This window comes from Apaloderma vittatum, unplaced genomic scaffold (assembly GCF_000703405.1).
Source record: "Apaloderma vittatum isolate BGI_N311 unplaced genomic scaffold, ASM70340v1 scaffold1572, whole genome shotgun sequence".
Taxonomy (NCBI): Eukaryota; Metazoa; Chordata; class Aves; order Trogoniformes; family Trogonidae; genus Apaloderma; species Apaloderma vittatum.
The window spans coordinates 29,753-51,984 of record NW_009705040.1 but is presented as its reverse complement, the minus strand read 5'-3'; the positions used below and the strand labels follow the sequence as shown (position 1 = coordinate 51,984).

General features: G+C 39.1%; 1 protein-coding gene across 1 annotated transcript in view; it reads right to left on the bottom strand.

Moving 5' to 3' along the window:
• MCTP1 (multiple C2 domains, transmembrane 1) overlaps positions 1-22,232 on the bottom strand; it is a gene marked incomplete at both ends in the record, with an annotated part of 53,718 nt that overhangs the window by 3,276 nt on the left and 28,210 nt on the right. The window contains 5 exons of the mRNA XM_009865234.1: positions 219-320; positions 708-810; positions 2,858-2,960; positions 15,062-15,155; positions 20,038-20,224. Of these exons, the coding sequence (XP_009863536.1) occupies positions 219-320; positions 708-810; positions 2,858-2,960; positions 15,062-15,155; positions 20,038-20,224 (589 nt within the window). The remainder of the gene's footprint in view (positions 1-218; positions 321-707; positions 811-2,857; positions 2,961-15,061; positions 15,156-20,037; positions 20,225-22,232) is intronic.

Genomic DNA, 22,232 nt, shown 5'->3' with positions numbered 1-22,232 from the left:
CCGGCCGGGGGCGGGAGCTGCTGCTCCGTGCGTTAGCGGCAACGGCAGCAGTAACAAAAAGAGTGGGTGTGCCAGGCAGTGGCAGAGGAGCATTCTGTAGTACACATTAAGGTTTAGAGAAAATGAGGAATGACAGAAATTCTCTACAAATCAGGAACAAAAGCTTTCATGAAACTGAACTCTTTAGCAGTACAAAAAAAGCCAAAGTTAAGACTTACAGCATTAAAAATCACATCTATTTCAAGATAGATGACCCCCTTTGTTGGCCCTGTCAGCTGCTTGTTTTTCAAGACGTAGGCTTTCTGTTCACCATTTTGAATCTGCAGGAAAAGGACATGACAGCCGTCTGTCTCGCGGTCTCCGCTGAATACACCCCCCCGGTGACCCCTGACCCCCAGCTGCTGAAACTGACAGAGAACCCAAAACAACTGTGGCAAGTCTGACAAGTACCTGTTCATTACCAGCACCGAGTCTGTCAGGAAAAATTAACTATCATGGGATTCAACATGGCCGTGAATTGAGTATGTTAAAATTTTAGTGTTCTTATTACAGATCTTGGTTGAGAAATGACAGACACAGAGCTGCAAATCTTTTTGGTTTTTTTTCCTCCTTTCTTTCTCTCTTCTCTCTTTCTTTCTTTCTTAGGCCCCCCCCCTCCCCTTTAGCAGGAAAAATTCAGAGCAGTATGTCAGGTGGATGAAACTTACAGACAGCAACGGTATAGCGACTTTGCCTAGAAAGTCGGCACTCCGATCGCGGTCTTCGTCATAAACTGTCACTTCGAGCACCGAGTGGATGTCTTTAATATTGCTACAAAGGGAGAAGCACACACAGAAGAGAGAAGTCACCTACGCCAGCAGGTACCAAGGACAAAAGCATGAGAGGTTAGCAAAAACAGACACCCCTCTATTTTGTTCCGAGTCATGGCACAGAACACAACCTAAGTGTAAAGGAGACATCTCTCCCTATAACCAAAACGCTTCCTGAGGGCTGCGGTGATCCATCTCTCTTTTTCTCTCTCAGAGAGTCTCTCCCAGCAGAAGTTTTCCGAGGGATGTTGCTTTAAATTTCCCACCTGGGATTTTTTTCACTGGGGATTTACAGCGGAGAGCAGCAGGACCAAGAGCCCTCACATGCCACCAACACCGCGATGTCCGCATGTTTATAAACGAAAATAATCACCAGCCCGTCCTCACGCTGAGAATGAGCTCCTTAACTCTGAAATCCTTGCTTAATTAAAAATATACAATGGTCGTTGCAACAAATTAAGAAAAAGCAATGCGAAATGATGCATTTCTCCACTATTACTTTTTTTCTGCATGTGAGCTATTAAACACTCCGACCACCAAGCACAACAAATGTCACTATGTATTGCAAACTCTCAAGTGAAAACTTCACGTTCCCTATTCAGAGAAAAAAAAACAAAACAAAAAACCCCCACAACCCAGAACTGTTTTGAGAGAACTTATCTTTGATCAAATGACTAATCCAGGAAATAAATACGAATTCAAGCAAAGCAATTTAACTTCAGAAAAATAATAGGCTTCCAGACGAAACTGGATTGCTAGCTTAATATTAATTAACAAATCTGAGATTAAATAAAACAGTGAGTGTAAATATACAGAGAAGAGAGGTGAAAACTCTCCTCGAAGGCCTTTTGAGTTTTCCTATTTGATTCCTGAATAATCTTTTGTCCTCCACAAAACCAGGCAATTTCTTATGCAGAGAACACTGTCGGCAGTAGAGGTTGATTACTTATGGGCTCTATTTGTAGATAATTAAAAATAAATTAATGAAGAATTTAGGATGGTTTTGCAAATACGTAAATGAGGAGTACATTAATAAGGTAACGAGAAGTACAGCTGTCGCATGATTCTTTTTCTTTTGTTGTTGGTTCATTCCTGAGAGCTCACTGCAGGGCAAGAAAAGCTACAGCTGACAAATGTATGAATGACAAATGTAGAGTGGGAGGAAAAAAAACGAAAGAAGAGAAAATTAAAATCAGACTGAGTTTTAAGATCGGGGAAAAACAGCATTTTCATTTATGATAAAATTAAGCAGGCATACAAGAAGCTGAAGCTTCCACTGGCTTTGCAGTGGGTTGTTAGCTGATTTCAGGAGCAGAGAAAAACCTGCAACTGATCAGTTTTCCACCCCTTAGTGTCACACTGCAGAGAGAAGCAGGAAGAAAAAAGAAGGCAACTGAGTAAGACAAATAAGAGCAGCTTTGTTTGTGGAATACTTTGTTCTGTTTTGTCAGAGCCTTTCATTGTCTTCAGAGCAACAGAAGGATAAAATAAACAATAGCACCACTTTCCAGTACACTGAATTTTTAAGACTGCTTTTTATCCAATAGCAGCGTTGTACTAGTATGACACTACAAGGCACAGTGAGAAGTGCAGTTAGTAAACAGAAAGAACAGCTGGGAAGTATCTGGTCATAACTCAGAGAAGTATAAATGCATTTAAACTTCATCCTTTTATACAGCTATATAATGTTTATTAAAGTTAACAACCACGTTTTATTGAAGATCATAAGCACAATATTCTTTTTTCCATCCCAAACTTAAAATTCTCACTGAAGCTGGCAGATGTCTGGAGTGCTCAGCATTATTTATACCTGCTTTCCAAGAAACAGACCTTGCTTTTTTACCTTTTCTGTAATTATTTTCACGTTTTTAATCCTCACTAAAGTATTTAGCTGATTGCTTTAGAAATTTCTTTCTTCTTTGGGTCTTTCCTGAGAATCAGCAGTAGGTATCTTTTGAGTCACATGTACATCCCCTGCAAAATATCCCCCCCCAAAAAAACCCCTAATCTCAACACCTCCCAAACATTCACAAAATCCAAACACCTACAATGTGAAGATTTTGTTCCATTCTGGGTTAAGGTTCTTGTAGATGGTATGTGTCAGCAGTCTGTCATTGTTCAGTTCAACTACACAAAATGGGTCACTTTTACCTATAAGAGAAAAATTGAAATAAAATTTATTAACTAGGAAAACAACCATAAGCAAGGTTTAAATAAAAATTAGTGGGCTGGTTTTTTTTTTTCGTTTCCTAAGCTGCATTGCAATTCTCTCAGGAATTAATTCAGGGAAGTCCTATGGTCTCCATTATACTCAAGATGATCATAACAGGCTGTTCATCTCCGTAATCCTAAAAGAACATCTTTCTTGTCTTTTTTTTAAAAAAAAAAAAAAGAAAAGAAAAAAAATCAATATACAGACTTTTCTGATGAAAAAACAGCAGGTTCCTAAAAGGTGCCAAGCACCCTTCTGAGACAGCTAAGAGAACTTTACTTCAATGGTGCCGATCCTACACTGGCTGTAATGATAACATAATTAGAGCATTTTGATATGTAGGAAACGTATTATTCCATATTATTTGTAATAACATAGCACCTATGATACTTATCCAAAGATTACTATGCCCTACATGTTTCATGCTGCACAAATCCTCTCCCCAAAATCAAAAAGCCTTAAAGACAGTCTCAGATAAAAGCCTAACACCACAGAAAACGGGCAAGTACAATTAAACAATGAGACGATATCAGCTGGAATGATGGGCTGTAGTCTCAGCACAGCACAAGCTCAAACGCGGTTGAGATTTCTGTATACATTAAAGCACAATGAAGTAGCTTTGCATATATTTACAAGAAGGTCCCTCAGCATGAAAGCCACCACAGGAGAAAGTATGAAGATGCTGCCTTCAAAATGTAATATCGAGATAATGGAAGTGGTATCCTAGACTGGATATGGAAGTTGATTTTTTTTTGATTTTTTTTTTTTAAGCTAAAGAAAAAGAGCGGGGAAAGGACTTGTGTGTGCGTGTGTGTGACTCTGAAAGTGAAATAAGCAGCTTATAGCCAATGACTCTAGGTGAGCAGTGCTTGGATATCAAGCAAAGAGAGAGAAAAAGCACCCCCACTGAAAGTTTACAGGGAAGACATGAAACTTACACTAAGCTTTTTCTGATGTCTCCAGGAGGCCAAGGTTCGTATTTGGAAAGGAGAAGAAGGAAAGCAGACATTTCACGCTTAACAACAGTTTGCTTGTTCAAAAAAAGTAGATGTCTGAAGTGGGATGAAGCAAAATAAGGCAAGATTTGACATCTCTGGCCTGACAAATCTGAAATTTCCTCGAAAGGTAAGATGGTGTATCCATGAAGGCGTGAGGGACAGCTATGAGGGAAGCATCGCTAGTGAAAACATGAGGGGCACAGTAAGAAGGCAGTTGCAATAAAGAGGCCATAAAGGGAAGAAATCACAGCATGGAGCAAACTACTTAACTCGTATTTCAAATTATGTGACAACCACTACAAATGCTGGCCAAGACAGAGACATGCTATCCCTCTTACTAGTTCTGCCTTCCTCCAGTTAATTGAGGGGAGTGACATTTGCCTTTAGCACAGAACACAAGCATGCACGTTATTTTCACCCAAGACAACAATGTGTAAGGAGAAAGGTGTAGTATAATTTCCTGCTGCCAGAACCCAAGGGACCTTCTTCTGTTGGCATACTACAGAGTGGTTCGGTCCTGTTCCCGGACTTTCTTAGGACAGCAAAGTGTTGAGTGCTGGCATTCACCTCCCACAATCAAATCTAAGACGCTAAGCAATTTTATTTCACAATGCCTTCAACAATTCCATAATGCTTTGTCAAGCATTATGAGAAGCTATAAATTGAGTAGCTCAATGGGGCTACATTAATGCTATTAGGGAGGCATGTAATTTGTTTCATACCTTATACAAATGACAATGAAATCAATATTTAGACAAAGCTGTGCAGCGGTCACATCTCCCAAACTGCAGTATTGATTCAGACTACATCAGAGGTTAATGTGCATATTATTAACTTTAATGATAAAGAATAATTGTTTTAAACACATTGTGAATTACAGTTAGATTTGATGTTTACCTTCTCTAGAACACAATATACTGCTGAATCTTTTTCATTAAGCTTGAAAAATGATTAATTCATTAGTCAGTAGAGATAGACGTTTCCAACAATTCAGTGTTTTCCTACTTCATAAGCCCATAAGGTGGTAGGAGATCCAAATATTTTTATCTAGGTTCTTTACGTTAATATCTTTGAAAAAGAAACAGCCAGAGCTAACACAGCAGGTGAGCTATATGACATCACTATACTCTCTTCTCAGAAATATCTTCCATCATGTTTGCATAGATGGTACAGTGTTATTTGTACTTATTAATCATATACAGACACAGGAAAATGCACTGTAGTGTCTAAAGGCCATCTCCTTTAAACAAAGAGAAAGCATTCGCTACCTTCATTTATTTTCTGCATCTGTTGACATGCACTTTTTCAATGACTCTCCTTATAGATTTATATGGGTATCAATCCACTTAAGAAAGCTAAATAACAGGTAACATCCATCACAGAGATAAAACCAAACGGTTTTCAGAAATAAAAAGATTGCCCTCTCACGCTCAACACTACATGTCTCCTCACCCCTGTACCTTGAAAACAGTTTGAGACCACATTTGACAAAAGGAAATACTGTTAAATGGTACAAGGGAAGGTCCAAATACCACAGTTGACAAGAAGAAATTTCCCAGCTAAGGACATCTCTGCTAAGGAATGCTGTTTTTTACTGTATGAGGAGGCTATGAAGTTCCCATATGCAAAGTCCTTCTCCATTGCCTATGGACACCTCTTCCATATGCTAAAATACTTGAAATCAAGTTGGGTATCTGAAAGCCAACACTCGTCACTGACACGCTAAACATGTGGTATGTGCAAACGTTATCTGGACACCAACCCAAATAAGCAAATACGATCAGAAAGACAAAGCCAGAGCAACGTACAAGTACGTGGTGAAACTCATATCCATCTGTCATCCTTCAAGTTCTTGTTATTAGAAAGAATAACTGCAATCTTAAATCTTACTGACAGCCACGGCAACCTGCTGCACTGTAAGAGCGTTCCAACAAATGGGATCACTCCCAATGAAAGCCTTAAGAGAACACTAAAATATTAAAAGACATCATCCTTAGGTCTCCTTGGTCTCCAGGAGGACCAACAAAAACTGCAAACTTCCAATGTACCTTCATGACTAAATTATTCAAAACCAGTACCTTAAGTACAACATCTACTCTAACTAAGGCAGCCTCAGATGACTTCTGTCTAGTTAATACAACTAGCAATTTCAAACAAAAGATTAATGGGTGTCCTCATTTCTATAGAAAATAACCTCACGTGTTTGGAAAAGTGTATGCTCTCCATCTAGTAGTCCCAAAAATACACTTGAAACCTATCAATTCTATGAATCTATGACTCTATTAGACTTCTGTTGCCTAAGCTCAATTACATTGTTCTCAATTATTTTGTCATCACAAGCATGTCTTCCACTACGGACTAAACCATGACTCTCGTGTATCACCATATCTCATCTGTCATATGTCAAGGAATTCTACCCAAATCCCTGTGTCTAAGGTGGATTCTCCAACTAGCCCCCTGCCCCATGCCTTTTTGTAGGCTTCCAGGCTCCTGTTCCCATGACTTTAGAGGTACTGAACTCTACTGATCACAAGGACATCCACAAAGTTCTTCTGAGCACAGCTCTGAAAGTGTGCTCAGTGCTCTGCAAGGGTGATACAACCACCACCTGCTCAAGGCACTCACTCATTAAAAGCACGCTCCCAGCATCACTGAAACCAGCACTTACAGTTTTGAGTAATCCCGTGACCCTGGCATGACTAATCACTCTTACCCTTAACACTGTTAAAGGAATTTGTAATACAAGTAGGTGGCAAAAACCAGCGAAGGACACCTCCCAACTTACTGAAACCACACCTGCAGAAAACTTCAGAAAGAAGTAAAACAAAACTCATTAATCCATCCTGTTGCTGTAACCACTCAGGTTTCTTTGGACTCTACTAAGGATTCCTGAAATGAGAGAAATTGTTCAGCCTGGAGACTCTGGGGGCACCTTATCACTGCCTGCAGTGCCTGAAGGGAACCTACAGGGAGGATGGGAAGAGACTTTTCACAAGAGTGCCCAGCGACAGGACAAGAGGAAATGCATTCAAATTGAAGGAGAATGGGTTTAGATTGGATCTTGGGAAGAAACTCTTCAGTGCGAGGGTGGCAAGACTGTGGAACGGATTGTCCAGAGAGGCTGTGGCTGCCCCCTCCCTGGAGACATCCAAGGCCAGGTTGGATGAGGCCCTGAGCAACCTGGGCTGGTTAAGGGAGGTTGGTTTAGATGATCTCTAGGTCCCTTCCAACCCAAGACATTCTATTCCAAACTATTCTAGGATTCTAGGATTCTGTGATTCAGTGAATTAAAGTGCTAATTTACATAATAAACATAATAAACCAGAAGGGAATGCAGCTTCTCTTCTGATGGATCTCCCTCAACTTTTTCTCTCCTTTATGCATTACAGACCCCCGGACTATCTAAGAACGTGCCCTAGAAGGAATTCTACTTTGTCATGTAAGCTGCCATTGAGAAAAAAAACCCCAAACCTAATCTTTGGAAGCTTCCCATTTTATTTGTCATGCCACACATTGCACCTAGACTGACAGATACCCTTGTCTGTGCTAGGCTGTACTGAATTTAATCTTTAGAGAGTTTTAGAGTGGAGCACAAACTGAGATTACTTAGACCTAAGCAAACTATTTTAATTCAGTTAGCACTGTCCCTGTCGTGCTGCACCCTATACACACATTAATTAAAAGTTTAGCCTTATCACCTTACTCCTAAAAAAACCTTCCCTGGGTGAACCATACACCCATCAGCTGAAATCAGCCCAACTCTGCAACAGCAGTTAAAGCTGCAAGAGAGGATGACCAGGTACTGGAGAGGTCTTATACATTATTTGCTTCAAAGCTCCAAGTCCTCCGCAGCCCTGAAAGTCCTTCACAAAAGAAAGAAAGTGACTTCAGAGCTCAGATTCATTATCTGGATCTCAGAAGGATGGCCACTGGAATGACTGTTTTTCCCCCGCAATTTTTTATAATACACTTGTGCATCAAAAAAAAAAGACCTAAACAGTGGTAGTTTTAAATCAAAGCAATGGAACCTCAAACCTCCACACAACTTTAGGTTCTGAATTTTCATCTCAGGTAGCTACAGCACCACATCGTGTAACAGTTTTGACATGTTTTTCACTTGGAAGAGTTTGGGAAAAGCCCTTTTCCATCAGTTTGAAGGCGCCAGTACTTCCACATCTATACACCAGCTGGCTCACTATGCTGAACTTTACCAGAATATTAGAGCTGTCAAAAAGCAACACAAAATAATTCATATTTCTGCGAAAGTTGAACAGATACATCCTTCAGAGGTCCCCAGAGGGGAAGTTTTCCAATAAAAAATTTTTGCTCCTTGGTAGATCAATCTCCCAGCAAAAATTCACTCTAGAGCACTGCAGTTCTTCCAAACAGGGACTTCAATTCAACATCTGTACTCGCTTTCTAGCTCCACTTGTAAACAAATAGTAGTTTTTCTTGATGAAAAGCTGTCAAGGCTTAAGTTTACATTTCTTGCTTTCCATGTCTTGTACAAGTTAAACTGTCATGTACTTTTATTACAAAACCCTGTTAAATACATGCATTTGCCTCCAGAAAACTGCATGTCGTCTGCATATGACTTGGTTACTATTGTACAAAACGTGACTTCAGTAAACAAACATATGGAAACACCCACATTTTACACAGGAAGATAACTCCTTGTTTCAGATAGCAAAAAAACATAGGTGTACATTCACAACTATCACGCTTTTCTGTTCTCAGTCTTTGAAAATCCAGCTCATAGGAAAGAAGACAGAAAAATCAGGAAGACCATCAGTTGCTGTAGAAGGGCTCTTTCTTAACCAGAGTTGCCATGGACTCTTACAGTGAACTCTCATCGATGCAACTGCTTTTCAGGGTAGATTCAACCCAAGAAGCACATGTCAGACCCACCTGTTCCCTGAAAAACGTTCCTCATTGTAAGGATAAACTTGAAAAGGATGGCATGGGGCTAGCTCCTCATGTCCTGTGGAGACACTTTTACCATGGCTATAGAAAGCACGCATTGCCCAGAGACACAAATAATTTCCTGGTTTTGCTTCTTCAGTGGTCTTCTCCACAACTGGAACCATGTGGTAGGGTAAATGTAGACTGGCATTTAACATTTACTGGCCACTGATCCATCTGCAAAGTTGCATAAACTGATAGAAAGTCAGCTCCAGACCCCGACCTAATTTTAAGCAAAACGGTAACTTTATTTGGATCAGACTGCACTATCAAAAACCGAACTATAACCTCAAAGACTACCTAAAAATGTTTTCTGGGAGAGTCCAAAAATTTAGTGAGAGATTCCAGCCCCACTCCTACTTCTAAAAGTCACGTTCACAAACCACTGCCTCACAAAGCACCACTAAGTTTTTAACGCAGTTACGAGAGCGGGAATATTGTTTGAGTATTTCACAGGCCGTTATGGTTCTCCCCTACCGCTGGCCACGCCCTGTCCGTAACAGATCTAAGTCCCCACAGTGGAGAAAGAAAAAAAGAAGGCTTTATTTTCTAAGGGAAGACAAGACAGCCAGCTCATGACTCTGGGGGGCAGTGCCACTCACGCAGACGCTAATGTCACTAATGTTGTCCCGAGCTCCCTGCCAGCCAGCTGCTTGCGACGGAGCAGTTGGCCTGACCTTTGGCCACGGGGACGAATGGCTCAATAGCATGAGAAGCTGCCTTATCTAATGGATTAAGTACAGGACCCAAGCCAAATGCCAGCTTTGACAAGGACTTGCTCTGTCGGCCTTAGCTGAGGCAGTTAACCTTTCTTAGTTTTTTTTTTTTCCGTCTTTAAAATGGAAATGTTAATTCCTCTTCGATGGTGCTGCTGCAAACTCGTTGCAAGGGACCAGTAGCACGAAGGGGTGAGGGATCTTACCAGGCGACACAGTGTAGTGTCACAGTTGCGTTACACTCATTTCCACACATTATTTACCCAGAATGGGGGGAAAAATAAAAAAAAAAAAGGAGAACTGTTAATAATCACAAGTCATCTCTTCACTGCACATTTATTTCTAAATGCTACAGTTAACCAAAACTGTCCTTTAAATCCTTATTTTGGCACTAGAATCCCAAAATTGCTACTTTCTTAAAAAAAAAAAGAAAAAAAAAAGAGTAGTTTTACAGTACATGATATTTGCAATCTACTCTATAGGACCAGGTGAGATTTTATCTACCGCAGAATACTGCCCATCTAGTACATTTCCATACTTTGTGAAGATAATTCAAGTGTATATTGAAATCTGGTTGCACTAATTGACAGAGCAAATTACTTCTGGAATGGTATTTCCAAAGGGCCTCTGAATTTATTCCTTCAATTTTACATGCATGGGCTTCCATACCTTTGTGAATTTAACGTTTGTGTACATCACTGTGACATTTCCTAGCATTTGAAGAACAATTTCAAAGACTATTTTTTGCACATGTGGTATTAGGACATTTTTGTAGAACGGATTTTTAGAAAACTCATTTACATTCTGCACATTTGGCTGTCTTGGTACCTTCATCCTACTTTCAAGTACTTTAATCAAAATTTTAACATGGAATTTTCTTAGAAGAGAGGCTGAATCCCAGACACAAAACTGAAAAAGAAGGAAAAAAATATAAAATTCTGCCTCGTTTTCTATGCGTCCTTTCTGTTCTTCAGAGAAGGAGAAGTGTGAAAAATTTTTGACCACAAATCCAAATATTACCCAGCAATTTCGTAAAATCTCACAGACTAGGTTCTGAAAACACAGCACCCACAAAAAAACCCCACACCACCGGAGACAATTGATTAATAATGAGCTCGGAAATACAAATAAATTTACTTCTAATGAAGACTGGAGACACAGTAATCAAAGTGTTAAAAATTCATTTCATGCACATCTCATTTGCCTCTTGGCTGATATTTATCACATAATTCTGTGAGAAACTAGAGGCCTAAGATGCTTCAGATAAATGTCTCAATTAATTGTACAGAGCTAGCCCTCTTTGAGCTGAACCAGAGCCGTGAGCTCTTTATTAAAAGCACTATTCTGTAGCCTGTAACCTTGTTCCTTGACTCCTCTCTAGTTTCCAATTTAAACAAGTCCCCATGCGGCCTGCTCTAAAGGGCTTTGTCTCCCTGTCATTGTTAAGAGAGCCGAGGCATCCTGGAAGTGTGAAATCAGACCTCATGAGCTGAACGGTTCCCCAGGGAACGCCGGACCGCGCCGAAGGTCAAAGTCATGGGCTGGACCATCTGAAAGCGCCTGATCGCCAGCTTGTGACACGGCGAGTGGGGTGGGGGCAGGGGAGAGGGAGCTAGGATGGAGCACATCTTAATTAAAGCCCGTGGACAGCAAAACAAACTGTTTTCTGGGTACGCCGTGACACGCCGCTTGGATTCCACTCTACTAATGAACCTGAGTTGCTTCACCATTTATTCCTTAAAATAAGTTGGCCAAACCTGCGGCGCATCCTTTCCCATCCTGTGCACTGCTTGGCGGAGGTTTTCAATTTTATTTATTAAGCTCCTTATTCAATTTTAAGTTCTTTACTCAACTTTATTTATTAAGATCTTTACCCTGAGGGTGGTGAGGCACTGGCACAGGTTGCCCCAGGAGGCTGTGGATGCTCCATCCCTGAAGGTGTCCAACGCCAGGCTGGATGGAGCCTTGAGCGACTCAGTCTAGTGGGAGATGTCCCTGCCCGTGTAAGGGGGTTGGAACTGGATGGGCGTTGAGGTGCCTTCCAACCCAAACCATTCTATGCTTCTATGATTCTGTGCCAGGAGGAAAACTCCACACACCACACCCTGCTACACCCTGCTGGTGGAGGACTATCCGTGTCCAACCTGGCACTGCATCATTGCTTCACAAAACTCATACAGGTCAGGTAGGCAAGAGCACATATTAATTTCAGAAGCCAACCAGCACTACAAGTCCATCACACTTCACATTTTACAGCATGGTTGGGATATTTCATCAGGTAAAAGGACATCAACGTGGGCAGAGATGGCAGCCCATCCCTGGAGAGGGCCGCATGCCCTCCGGAGGGAGCATGTGGAGAGTTCAAGGTGCAACCCCCTTTAGCTGAGGATCTAGGGAGGAAACGGCCTTGAGCTGAACAGCTAAAACACAACAGAAGGTTCAAATGAAACTTGCACCTCAGGAAGAGAAGGAAAAAGCAAACACCACACTCAATGTCATCCCCCCATTTGTTAGATTTTAGTTTTGAAAAAAAATGCACTAAAAAAAAAATATACCTCTTTTCCAGGAAAGGGTACTTGCTATGAACCAATTTCTAACAGAACATAACTTTGCATTGGTGAGAGCCCTAAAATCGTGTTCTGACCATGGAAAGATGCTGTTTCTCTATCCTCATAGACCTGGCAATCCTCTCAAAGGCCTCAGACCTGGAAGACACCCTATTTTTTATCTCTCCCCAAAATCAGGGTGGGCTTTCAAGGGTTGATGGGCAATCCCTCAAGCCCTTCGCCACCCTCCCTTTCCTTGCAAGCCGGCTAATCGAGAAGTCTTTGTTCTTTCCCAGGTGAGTTTCAAAGCCAGTGATCACACCTTCCAGCAGAATTCTGTTTTCCAACTAGTAGTGCCCTCTTGCTCCCCTGCCCACAAGTTCACCCAAGCATCACCCTGCTCTGGCATCTTATTCCACATGTGGATGTCCTAGGAGGAAAACTGAGGTCTGAATCATCACTCTTAATTTTAATTTATTTTTTTAAAATAATCTACACTAACCTTAACTATTTGAAGTGTACCATCCGAGACTGGGCTATTGAGACTGGGGGAAAAAACTGCCCTCGACTATCAACAGTTTATTAGGGGCTTAACTGAAGTGACCTACTGTAGCAGCATTCAGCTGAACACGGCTACGGGCTTTCTGTGGAAAGGAAGAGAATTGAGGGTTTCATTAAATAGTAATTTGTGCTTTTTACTCATTCATTCAACGGGCGTCTCAATTGCTCTTTATTCATACAGAGTTAACACAGTATTACAATGCTGCTCAATGAATGTATGGTAACAAAAGAAAAATTTCACATTTTGAAAGGGAAAAAAAAATCCTTGCGACTGTAGTAAGATTGATGACTACTTAAAAGATTACAGAAATCTTTTTTCTGTCTGTGCTTATGCTTAATGATTGAATATTAAGGATTTTTAAAATCCATTCAGCCCAAACTAATAAATTTGGATTTATTACCTCACATGAAAAGATTCCTGAACGTGAAATGGGATATGTTCAGCAGACAGGAAATAGAGCACACTACACAGGTACTACACAGGTGTTTCATCTACTTTTCAGACTCAGGTGAGGGCAAAAGATCAATTCTGAAAAAACAATGTAGTGAGAAGAGCAAACTAGTTCTTAGCTTCTACCTACACAAGAAATCCTTAGTCGTGCAAGTTATAGCACCGACAACAGCGTTCTCCGCCCTGACTAGTAAGTATTGACCAGCTGAATGAAGGTTTAGGGTCAAATTCTATAGAATTTTTGCAAACGAGCTTTATTGACAATCGCCAAATAACTACTCCGAGCTATTTCTAAATGCTACTCTTAAAATTTTGATCTGAAAATAATTCTCTGTTCATACGCACAAGTTACTAAAACCAGCTATAAATTACTTCAGTAGTTAATAAAACCACTTTGTCATCTTTTCAAAATATCAGGCACTGTTGTCCGAAAAGTACACAATGATTTCTCTAACACCTGGAATGCACAGCTATCTCACAAAGTATATCTGCCATATAAATAATTTTTCTTGCTACTGAATAAAGTACGAAGGACACAGAAAGGTACTGAGTGTTCTTCCCCATCTTCCTGACCACCGTTTTAAATGAAAATGTCTGAAAATTTTTGGTAGCTCTGTACATCTTTAATTGAATCAAATGTATTTCCAAAAAATTTGTTCAACCAGCACAAATGACATGTTGATCTGGAAAAGTTGAAGACTGAACGAGGTCAGGGACTGAATTATCCCATTTGCCCCTGAATAACTTAATCTCTCTCTCTGTTCAGACCACATTGGATTATAAGGTCAAAGCCGAGTGAGGAATCTTTAGAAGCTTTTCTCCAGCCTCCCCAAAAAATAGAATCTTATTCTGTGTGCCACAAACTGGATGATCGGTTTCAGAAATAAAATGTTTCCTCTCTTACTTTGTCTGAGGGAAAAAAATAATACTGGTACTCCTGTTAATTTACAGAAAACTATTAAGAAGTGGGTATGTTGCTATATATCTACATCTGCTCTTGTAACAGAACATTTATGTCCACATATTCCGAAATATAGTTTCTTTTTTCTTCTTTTTTTTTTTTTTAAAGCAGAAAAGGCTATTTTCTGACACAAAGCATCTCATTTTGCTCCATTCAGTTTGTGCAGTGTGAAGATGATTACACTTGCAGGAGATAACGTGGACATTTCTGGAAAAATATGGTCAGTATGGCTGATTATTTTTTTATTTTATTTTGAAAAGCAAAAGGTTAAATTATGCATTCAGCTTATTTTGCATCAAATAGAAAATAAAAAGGTATTTTCTTATATCTCTTCTTAAACAGACAAGCAATATTTACAGCAAAGTGCATTTATTTGAAATGTCTGAAACCATAAGCAGCCTTACTAAATATCTGACAGATATCAAGCGTTTCTTTTGGCAACAACTTCGAAGTAGTATCAAAATCCAGCACCTTTCATTTTTCTTGTCTTCTGGAATTCAGTTTTAATTTGGACAATTTTGTACATTTTTTACCTACTAGAAACATTAGTCTTTCCTTTGTCTTTTTTTTCCCAGAACTTAGGATGGAGAAAAATGTGTATGTCACCTTTTCGGACAAATAGCCCACGCAGGGCTCTACTAACATTAGAATTACTTGCTCCCTTGCTTACAGAAGTTTTGCTGGTTTGCCTGAGGATTTTTTCTTTAAAGAGCAGAAGGCAAGACTACACAAACAGACAATAATCTTTAGGTAAACTTCTGGTTTAAACATATGGTTTTTTCACTTCTAAAAAGGCCCAGTCTTACTACGGCATTTACTGTCACAGAAATTAAATGAATCCTTGCCTGTAACATCAGCTGCCATCAATGCTTCTGCCCTGATGACCTTCACCTGAAGAAATCCCACATCCTTCATGTTATGGAACATCGTCATTGGACTCTAAAAAAAATAATAAAAAGAAAAATATTTCTGGGTTGCAAAAGAGACAAACCAAAAGCAGTATTAATAGCTTCCTCTCCAGTCCAGATATGTTAGTGTAATCCTGCCTCATGCACTCCTATTTTTAAACATTATTTTCTGAATAATGTGCTGTTGTCAGTGCTCCTCTCAGTATTTTGCAATTTTAACTTATCCGTGAAAAATACAAAGGAAAAATTGGAATATGAATGATTAAATTCAACACTGATTCTACAGAATTAATGCCCTAATAGTAAATGAACTGTCCATAAAAAAAAATGAATTATAGCAGTGTATTAACAAAATTAATAAAAATTAAACACTTTCTCTCCCTGCATACTTTTGCCAGATTTATGTTCACATTTTCGCTTTGATAGTTCAAATAGTATTTTGAACAGTGGCTTAGGATCAATACTGGATTTGTTGTGACTGACCATTGCATGCAAGTTTGCATATAGCGTGTATGCACATATAAGGTTGCATATAGCTTGCAAATAACATGAGGAAAAAAACCAGGATTATAAAAGTTAATAATTTTCAGAATAGTCACTTGCAAAAGAAGATTAAATTAATTAAAAGATAGTTTGTTCCATGGCAGAAAGCTCATATTGTTTTTGGTGGTTTTTTTAAGATAAATTCCTGCAATATGGACATATATTAAAAAGAGGAATTAAAAATTAAATTCTGGACTAACAGTTGTATCTATTTACCCAACATAGTTTTGTAAAGATGCTTGGAAAGTGTGTTCTCTCGCTGCTTTTTTTTCAAATAACTAAAAGCAAGGAGTGTTGCACCAGTTAAACATGATATGCTAAAACTCTCAAGCTCAAATTTCTAATATAATTTACAAGTTACAGAATTTCAAATGATAGAACATCGAATGCAACTTTGAATCCACAATCAATTAATAACAAATCTGGCATTATCATTCAATTTTTTGAGAACCTAGGGGAGGAATTCTGAAAGTGGAGACTAAAATAAATTTTCAAATCAATTTTAAATGACATATGTACGTGGCCTAATTTTTGGCTATTTTTACAAGGCTTGTTCATAAATACTATCATGTACTTTCTTTTTAAGTACTTTAAAATCTGGATTACAGCATTTAATGCCCGTGGCCTTTTCTAACAATTTAACACAGTACAGGTGAAACCTTTTCCACTGCTTACAATAATGTGCAGATTTCAAGAAAACACAGACATCAGGTAAAAGACCAGGTCAACAACTCTTTAATGTGTTAGGAAGGCAAAATCGACTGTCATGGAAAACCAGAACAAGTAGCATCACCGCTCTGAAAAAAACCCCACAGGTGCTGTTTAAATGAAGTATTTAAATGTCAGCTTGCAAAAACGGCAGGATGTTTACGCATAGATGACCTATCCATTAAAACGTTAGGCACAAAATATGCATCTCTCCCTTTCTATTAAAGATTGGAACAGTTAAATGATGATCTAATTTCACAAGCCCCATTTTACTGTTTTTGGTGAAGGTTTGGCCTTGGTGTACTGAACTGAGGAATCCAGTTCAGTGTGGTGCCTCACAGGCTACCCACATACAAATACACGTGTGCACATCATCACAGGATAATTATTAACTGATTTTTAGCATTTGGAATATGTTAATCACCAAAACAGAGATTAAAAATACTGGTGGTCAACTCCCTGCCTGTGTGCTTACCAGCTGAGGGTGGAAGGGACGGTGTTACAGAAAGCAGTGCTGTAATTCTAAAGCATTTAAGTACCATCCCTCATTTATTATGAGGATGAAGGTTTTGGAACCTTCTTACCAGAACTGGTACTGCAACAGTGATAATTCTGCTCTAGTACTATGATGAAAATAAAAAGGATTTACAGAAATGTTCCCACGTTTTACCCAAGTATCCCAATGACCAAAACAAACATCAAAGCTGAGGAAGGAAAACAAAGGAAAATCCAAGCACAGAGCAAGGCAAGCCACTGCTCCCCTTCTTGCAGTGCCAGGAAGCCCCCCTTTTCTCCATATTTTATCGCCAAAAGGCACCAGTGCTGTACTGCACTCTGCCACCTTTGTTAGCATCCCGCAGGATAATTATTTTTGAAATTTTAGTTCCAGTAAGTCAGCCACCTTAGATTCATTTACCACACATCACAACGGCGGAGACTGCTGAAAATGTATACAATGCCATGGCGGAGACTCTGGGAGAAGCAAATGATTTTAATGCGTTACTTTAAATACATAACTTTAAGTAATGATTTATCAGATGATTTTCTGCCTTCTTATTTATGATTATTGTTGAAGGCCTCAAAACCCACATGGTTTCTGAAGCCTGAAATTTCCATAGCAGAGGAATCTGTGATTTGCTGTGAATCTTTTCAGCCCTCAATAGATGGGAAAAGATTGAAATGCTCTGGAGATGAGTCCTCTTTATTTTTTTAATGAAAGGCTGTATAATATATTTTCTGTATGGCTGCAGCAGCTGTCAGGGAGAGCATCTCAGTTCAGCTCTATTATGGGAGAAGCAATACCCCATCCTATGGCATCAAGATACACTGAGGGGCCAGTGCTGATTGACAGCTTGTCACCATGACGTCTTATTCCATCTCTGTTATGGAGAAAATTAATGTCATACCACCAGCCTTATGACTCGCTGTCATCTTAGAACTGCTCACCTTTTATCAATGCTCTAAATAACATTTCAAGCCCATCGTCTCACGGTGGACAATCTGGTCAAGGGACATTAAATCGGATGACTGTGAAATGTCATAATAAAAATGGAATGCTAACAACTTCTTCTCTAAACTAGCTCCTCTGGTTTTTAAACTGTGACAAGGGGGACCGTGGGTTCAGCACACCCGTTCTGAAAAGGTCATACAATCTCTCTTGGTCTGCACCCATTAATGCGCCCCCCTCCTCACCCCAAAAGGAATTAATCTTTTCAGACAATTGTGGTAAAATAATGGTTCAAACAGTAATGCCTGTTTAATTTGTAAGGCTCTGATGTTCAGCTACAAATGGTTAAATGACAGTAATAGAGTCATTTTCCAAAGCTATTTGATCCGATGGCAAGGTCAGCTCATTAACTGTTTTTGGCTGCAGAAAGGGTGCAAAATACATTTCAGATGGGAGCTATATTTTTTTTTAAGAGGACAACAAATAAACCCCAAAAATAGAGCCACTCAAAGGTGAACAGTAGGTCTTGCTAATCATATACTCTTTCTCTGTACTGGTTCTGAAGTAGAGATATGAATACCAAAGACAAATCGGACATCAGTGAAAATAAACTATTTGAATTTCATTAATTCTTGTCATTTCTTCCTTCCACTGTCCACTGGTCATTTCAACAAAACCAGTGAAATTTATCAACAAGGTGTATCGATGCTGCAGCTTTCAAAAACGCATAATGAGAAATTCGTGCCTGTGAAGTATGAACATCTTCCAAAAATATATATGGTTGCAAACGCATACAGTAATGTAAATGTAAGAGAAGACACACATCAATGAATATGTAAGAAATGAAAATAAATAGATCAATCTTGCACCACGTAATTATGCTTCACTCTGGGGACAAAAACCTGAGAATTTAGGAAAACCGATTAATAATACACAGTCACAACATGTTTCTGTTTTGCTACTAAATTATCAAAACCATCAGTATCACTTCACCACCATATCTGCACACACAATAATCCACAGAAATATGGTATTGTTGCACTTGGTAGCAAGAAGCATGTCACCTCAAAAACTTATCCATCAGCAATTTATTATATTTATAAAGATCTATTCTGACAATCACACACTGTCTTGGCAGATCCTAAAATGTGCAGCATCTCTCTTAATTGTAATTATTTTTCAAAGGTGGTGCACAATACCTTAGCTCTCAGTTGGTTTAGGAATATTATGTTTAGCCTCACTAAGTCACCTCTATTAAACTGTGTTTATGATAACACTATTGGTGTATGAGTTGTACAAGCATTAGCAGACAGCTGATTCAGTGGAGATAGCCAGAATAAATTTGCTGAAGCGCACATCCTGCTAATCTATTTGAAGAATATTGTACAGCATTAGTACTAGCACTTCATGTTATCTGCACAGCCTGATAAGGTACATCTTTATTAAATTCAGTTATTGAAAGGATGTCAGTCACGGAATAGGAATATTTTAAAATCTAAAAAAAAAAAAAAAATTAAGCGTCTCTTTGTTAGTCAGAGCTTGGTTTAATGGCTGAGTGTCTAGAGAAGTCTTTCTAAACACCTGGCAGCATTGTACAATAAAAGCTTTGTAATTTTAAGTGGAAATAGCTCTCTTTTTTTTTTTTTTTTCTTTCTCCCTGTGTAGTGAGACAGTTACTTTTAGTGATTTAGGTATTAGCAAATGTCGGAGTAAGAGCTCCCCTCTCTGTTGGTTTGATAAAACTGCACAGATTCTATGTAACATGAGGATGCTGGGAAATGAAAATAATTTGCTTCTGAATATTTTGAGACAGAAATATTACTTAAAACGATTATTCTGATGGTACAAAACACTGCTCCAGCCTCTAATGTGCAGTGAAAAAAATACATTTTCTTGCCCTTTAGCAGATACTTAAAAAAAGGGGCCAAAAACCTCAAACTACTGGCACTCACTAGAAACTGTAGTCACTGTGCGACCCCTTAGTCATTTCGTGCTTGGTAAAATTAGCTTCTTTATATTACATGGTCACATCAAATAGATGAATTACCAGGTAAAAAATAATTTACTGTATACAGAGAGCTTGTAGCCTTCTTGATGTTACCTGTTCCAGCCGTGACAATATTAGGCTGAGTGTGATGAGGATATAAGGGAAATATTTCCCCTCCTGTTACTACACACGTAAACAAACATAGGGCAAAAGAGAAGAGCTCCATACATATCTTCTCAGGATCTCCTCTCGCTCCTTCTGGTCCTCCAGGGAGCTGACGGAGAGGTCAGAGATTGTGACAGCAGCTGAGGCTGTGAGAGTGACCAGCAACACCAAGCATCCCTCTCCCTCCTCCAGCGGCATCTCCAGCTTGTGGGTTTGCTCTTTACTCAGGGTGGACAGGTCAACCTGGCACCTGGAAACAAAAACATTCTCGGTCATCATGTGGTCTTCCTCACATTGGACAAGAGTAAGTCAGCCAGAGAAAACAGATCAGATGTTCCTTTCCAGCTTCTGGAAGAGTTGCTCTTCAGCTTCAACTCATCAACCTCACTTGGCTTTTTTTTTTTTTTAACCGCTACAATCAGTTGTGCATATGAACAATAAAGATATTGCTTTTTATTACAGTAATACTACAAAGAACATACGGATGATAGGAAAAGGATTAGCTGACATGTCATGCTCGAACCCAGTCAAAGAGAATTTAAAAACTCCAGCTTCACATGCAGATTGTACTTTTTAATTACACCTCCTGTACAAAATAACCCCCTAAGATCTGAAGTGGACATTTTTGATACCACACATCTAACAACAGTAAAAGTCCTCTCTTAAAAAAAATAAAGAAAAAATATGTGCAGGCTTAATTGTGACAGAGTTAACATGACTGAGCATAGAAGTAAAAAAACCCCACGACCTGCGCACCACCCTAAAGGCTCAGTTCTCCTGCAGTAATCTGTGCGTGGCTCAGGGTCAAAGCTTAACCCAGGCACCCAGGATAAATCTGATACCCCAACCCCCTTTATAATAAGACAGCTCACGTCGTAATGAGCAGTGACTGCTTATAACTGCACAGGGTGGCTGAAGACAATCCACCCTGCCTGATCCCTTCCTCAATAACCCTGGCTGTACCATGCACTGAAATAATGAAGAACGGGCTTCAGCCAGCAGAAATAGCTTTGCAACATCTTTGGTTTTTTAAAAAAAAAAGAAAACAGGGTAGAGCATATTAGGAAGGATGGTATCATTGCTAACAAAGAGCTGACCATAAGCTTTTAATTAAAACAAGAATACCTTAGGGTTAGTAATTAGTCTGTGCACAGCTTAGAAGTTTTAATATTTTAATTTGTACAATTAAAAAATTTCAGGCATCCTAGACCGCAACTCCGACCATGTCTGAAAATTCAGCGCCTGTATCAAATGTCATGCCAGCCTGCAGTGCACAGGAATTCCTGTGTAAAAAGCACTGTTTGGAATATTTCTATTAAGAGTATCCCCTGCTAATGTTCTGCCACTGTATTAGACAAATAATAAGAATTCTGAAATAAAGTAAATGAGCATATACTATATATAGTTAAGCCAGTGAATGCTCTACTTCTAACAGCAATTATTTAATCTGACAAGCACACGTTCTACATGCCACTCTCACTAAACTAAACATCTAGTAAACTATTTTCATAAAATGTCAATTGATTTTGAAGAGAAAGATAATGTGGTGACCACGGGGCCAATAAACCGAGAAAAAGGTGGCAGACATGAATAAACAGGCATTTTAGGACAGGAAATAGCCAGTTAGGAGAATAAGTGCAGCCTCATAAAATGGGCACTGGGCTATCACGGCCAGATTAGATTTGCTACAGGAGTATTTCCTTTTAAATTTTTTTAAAAATATTTACTGTCTGTTGTGTAGCCATCAAAATTAAACTACTGCAAAGCTCATACAGTAACAAGATTCAATTATTTTACAATGGAAAAAAAAAAACTGACACAGAATCCTGTGCTTAATGTTTACATTTTATTTTGAAAGGACAATAAAAAGAGACAAATGAAATTACCAGGAAGGTAAGATTAGAGCTGTTGCTGTCAGTACGGGCTGACGGTCAATATAAGTCTTGTTCATGTATACAGGCTGTCAAATCTTTATTTAGGTTGCAGTGAGGAGTATACAGCCCTCCTTAAGATAATGAATACTCATCAGTCATTCAAAGCTGGAGTAGGTTAAGATGCCCCTGGTATTAAATATTCTTTGACCAGTTTATTTCAGAACAGACACCCCTCAAAAATAGGTGAATATTGAGTTTAACCAATGAAGATTGGAAGAACCAGTCCAAACTCTCTTAAAGTCAGAAAAAGAATCAGAAAGTTCTTATGATAAAAGTGACGCTGAAACAACCCACCCCTCACACAAAAATAGGGAAGAAGCCTAT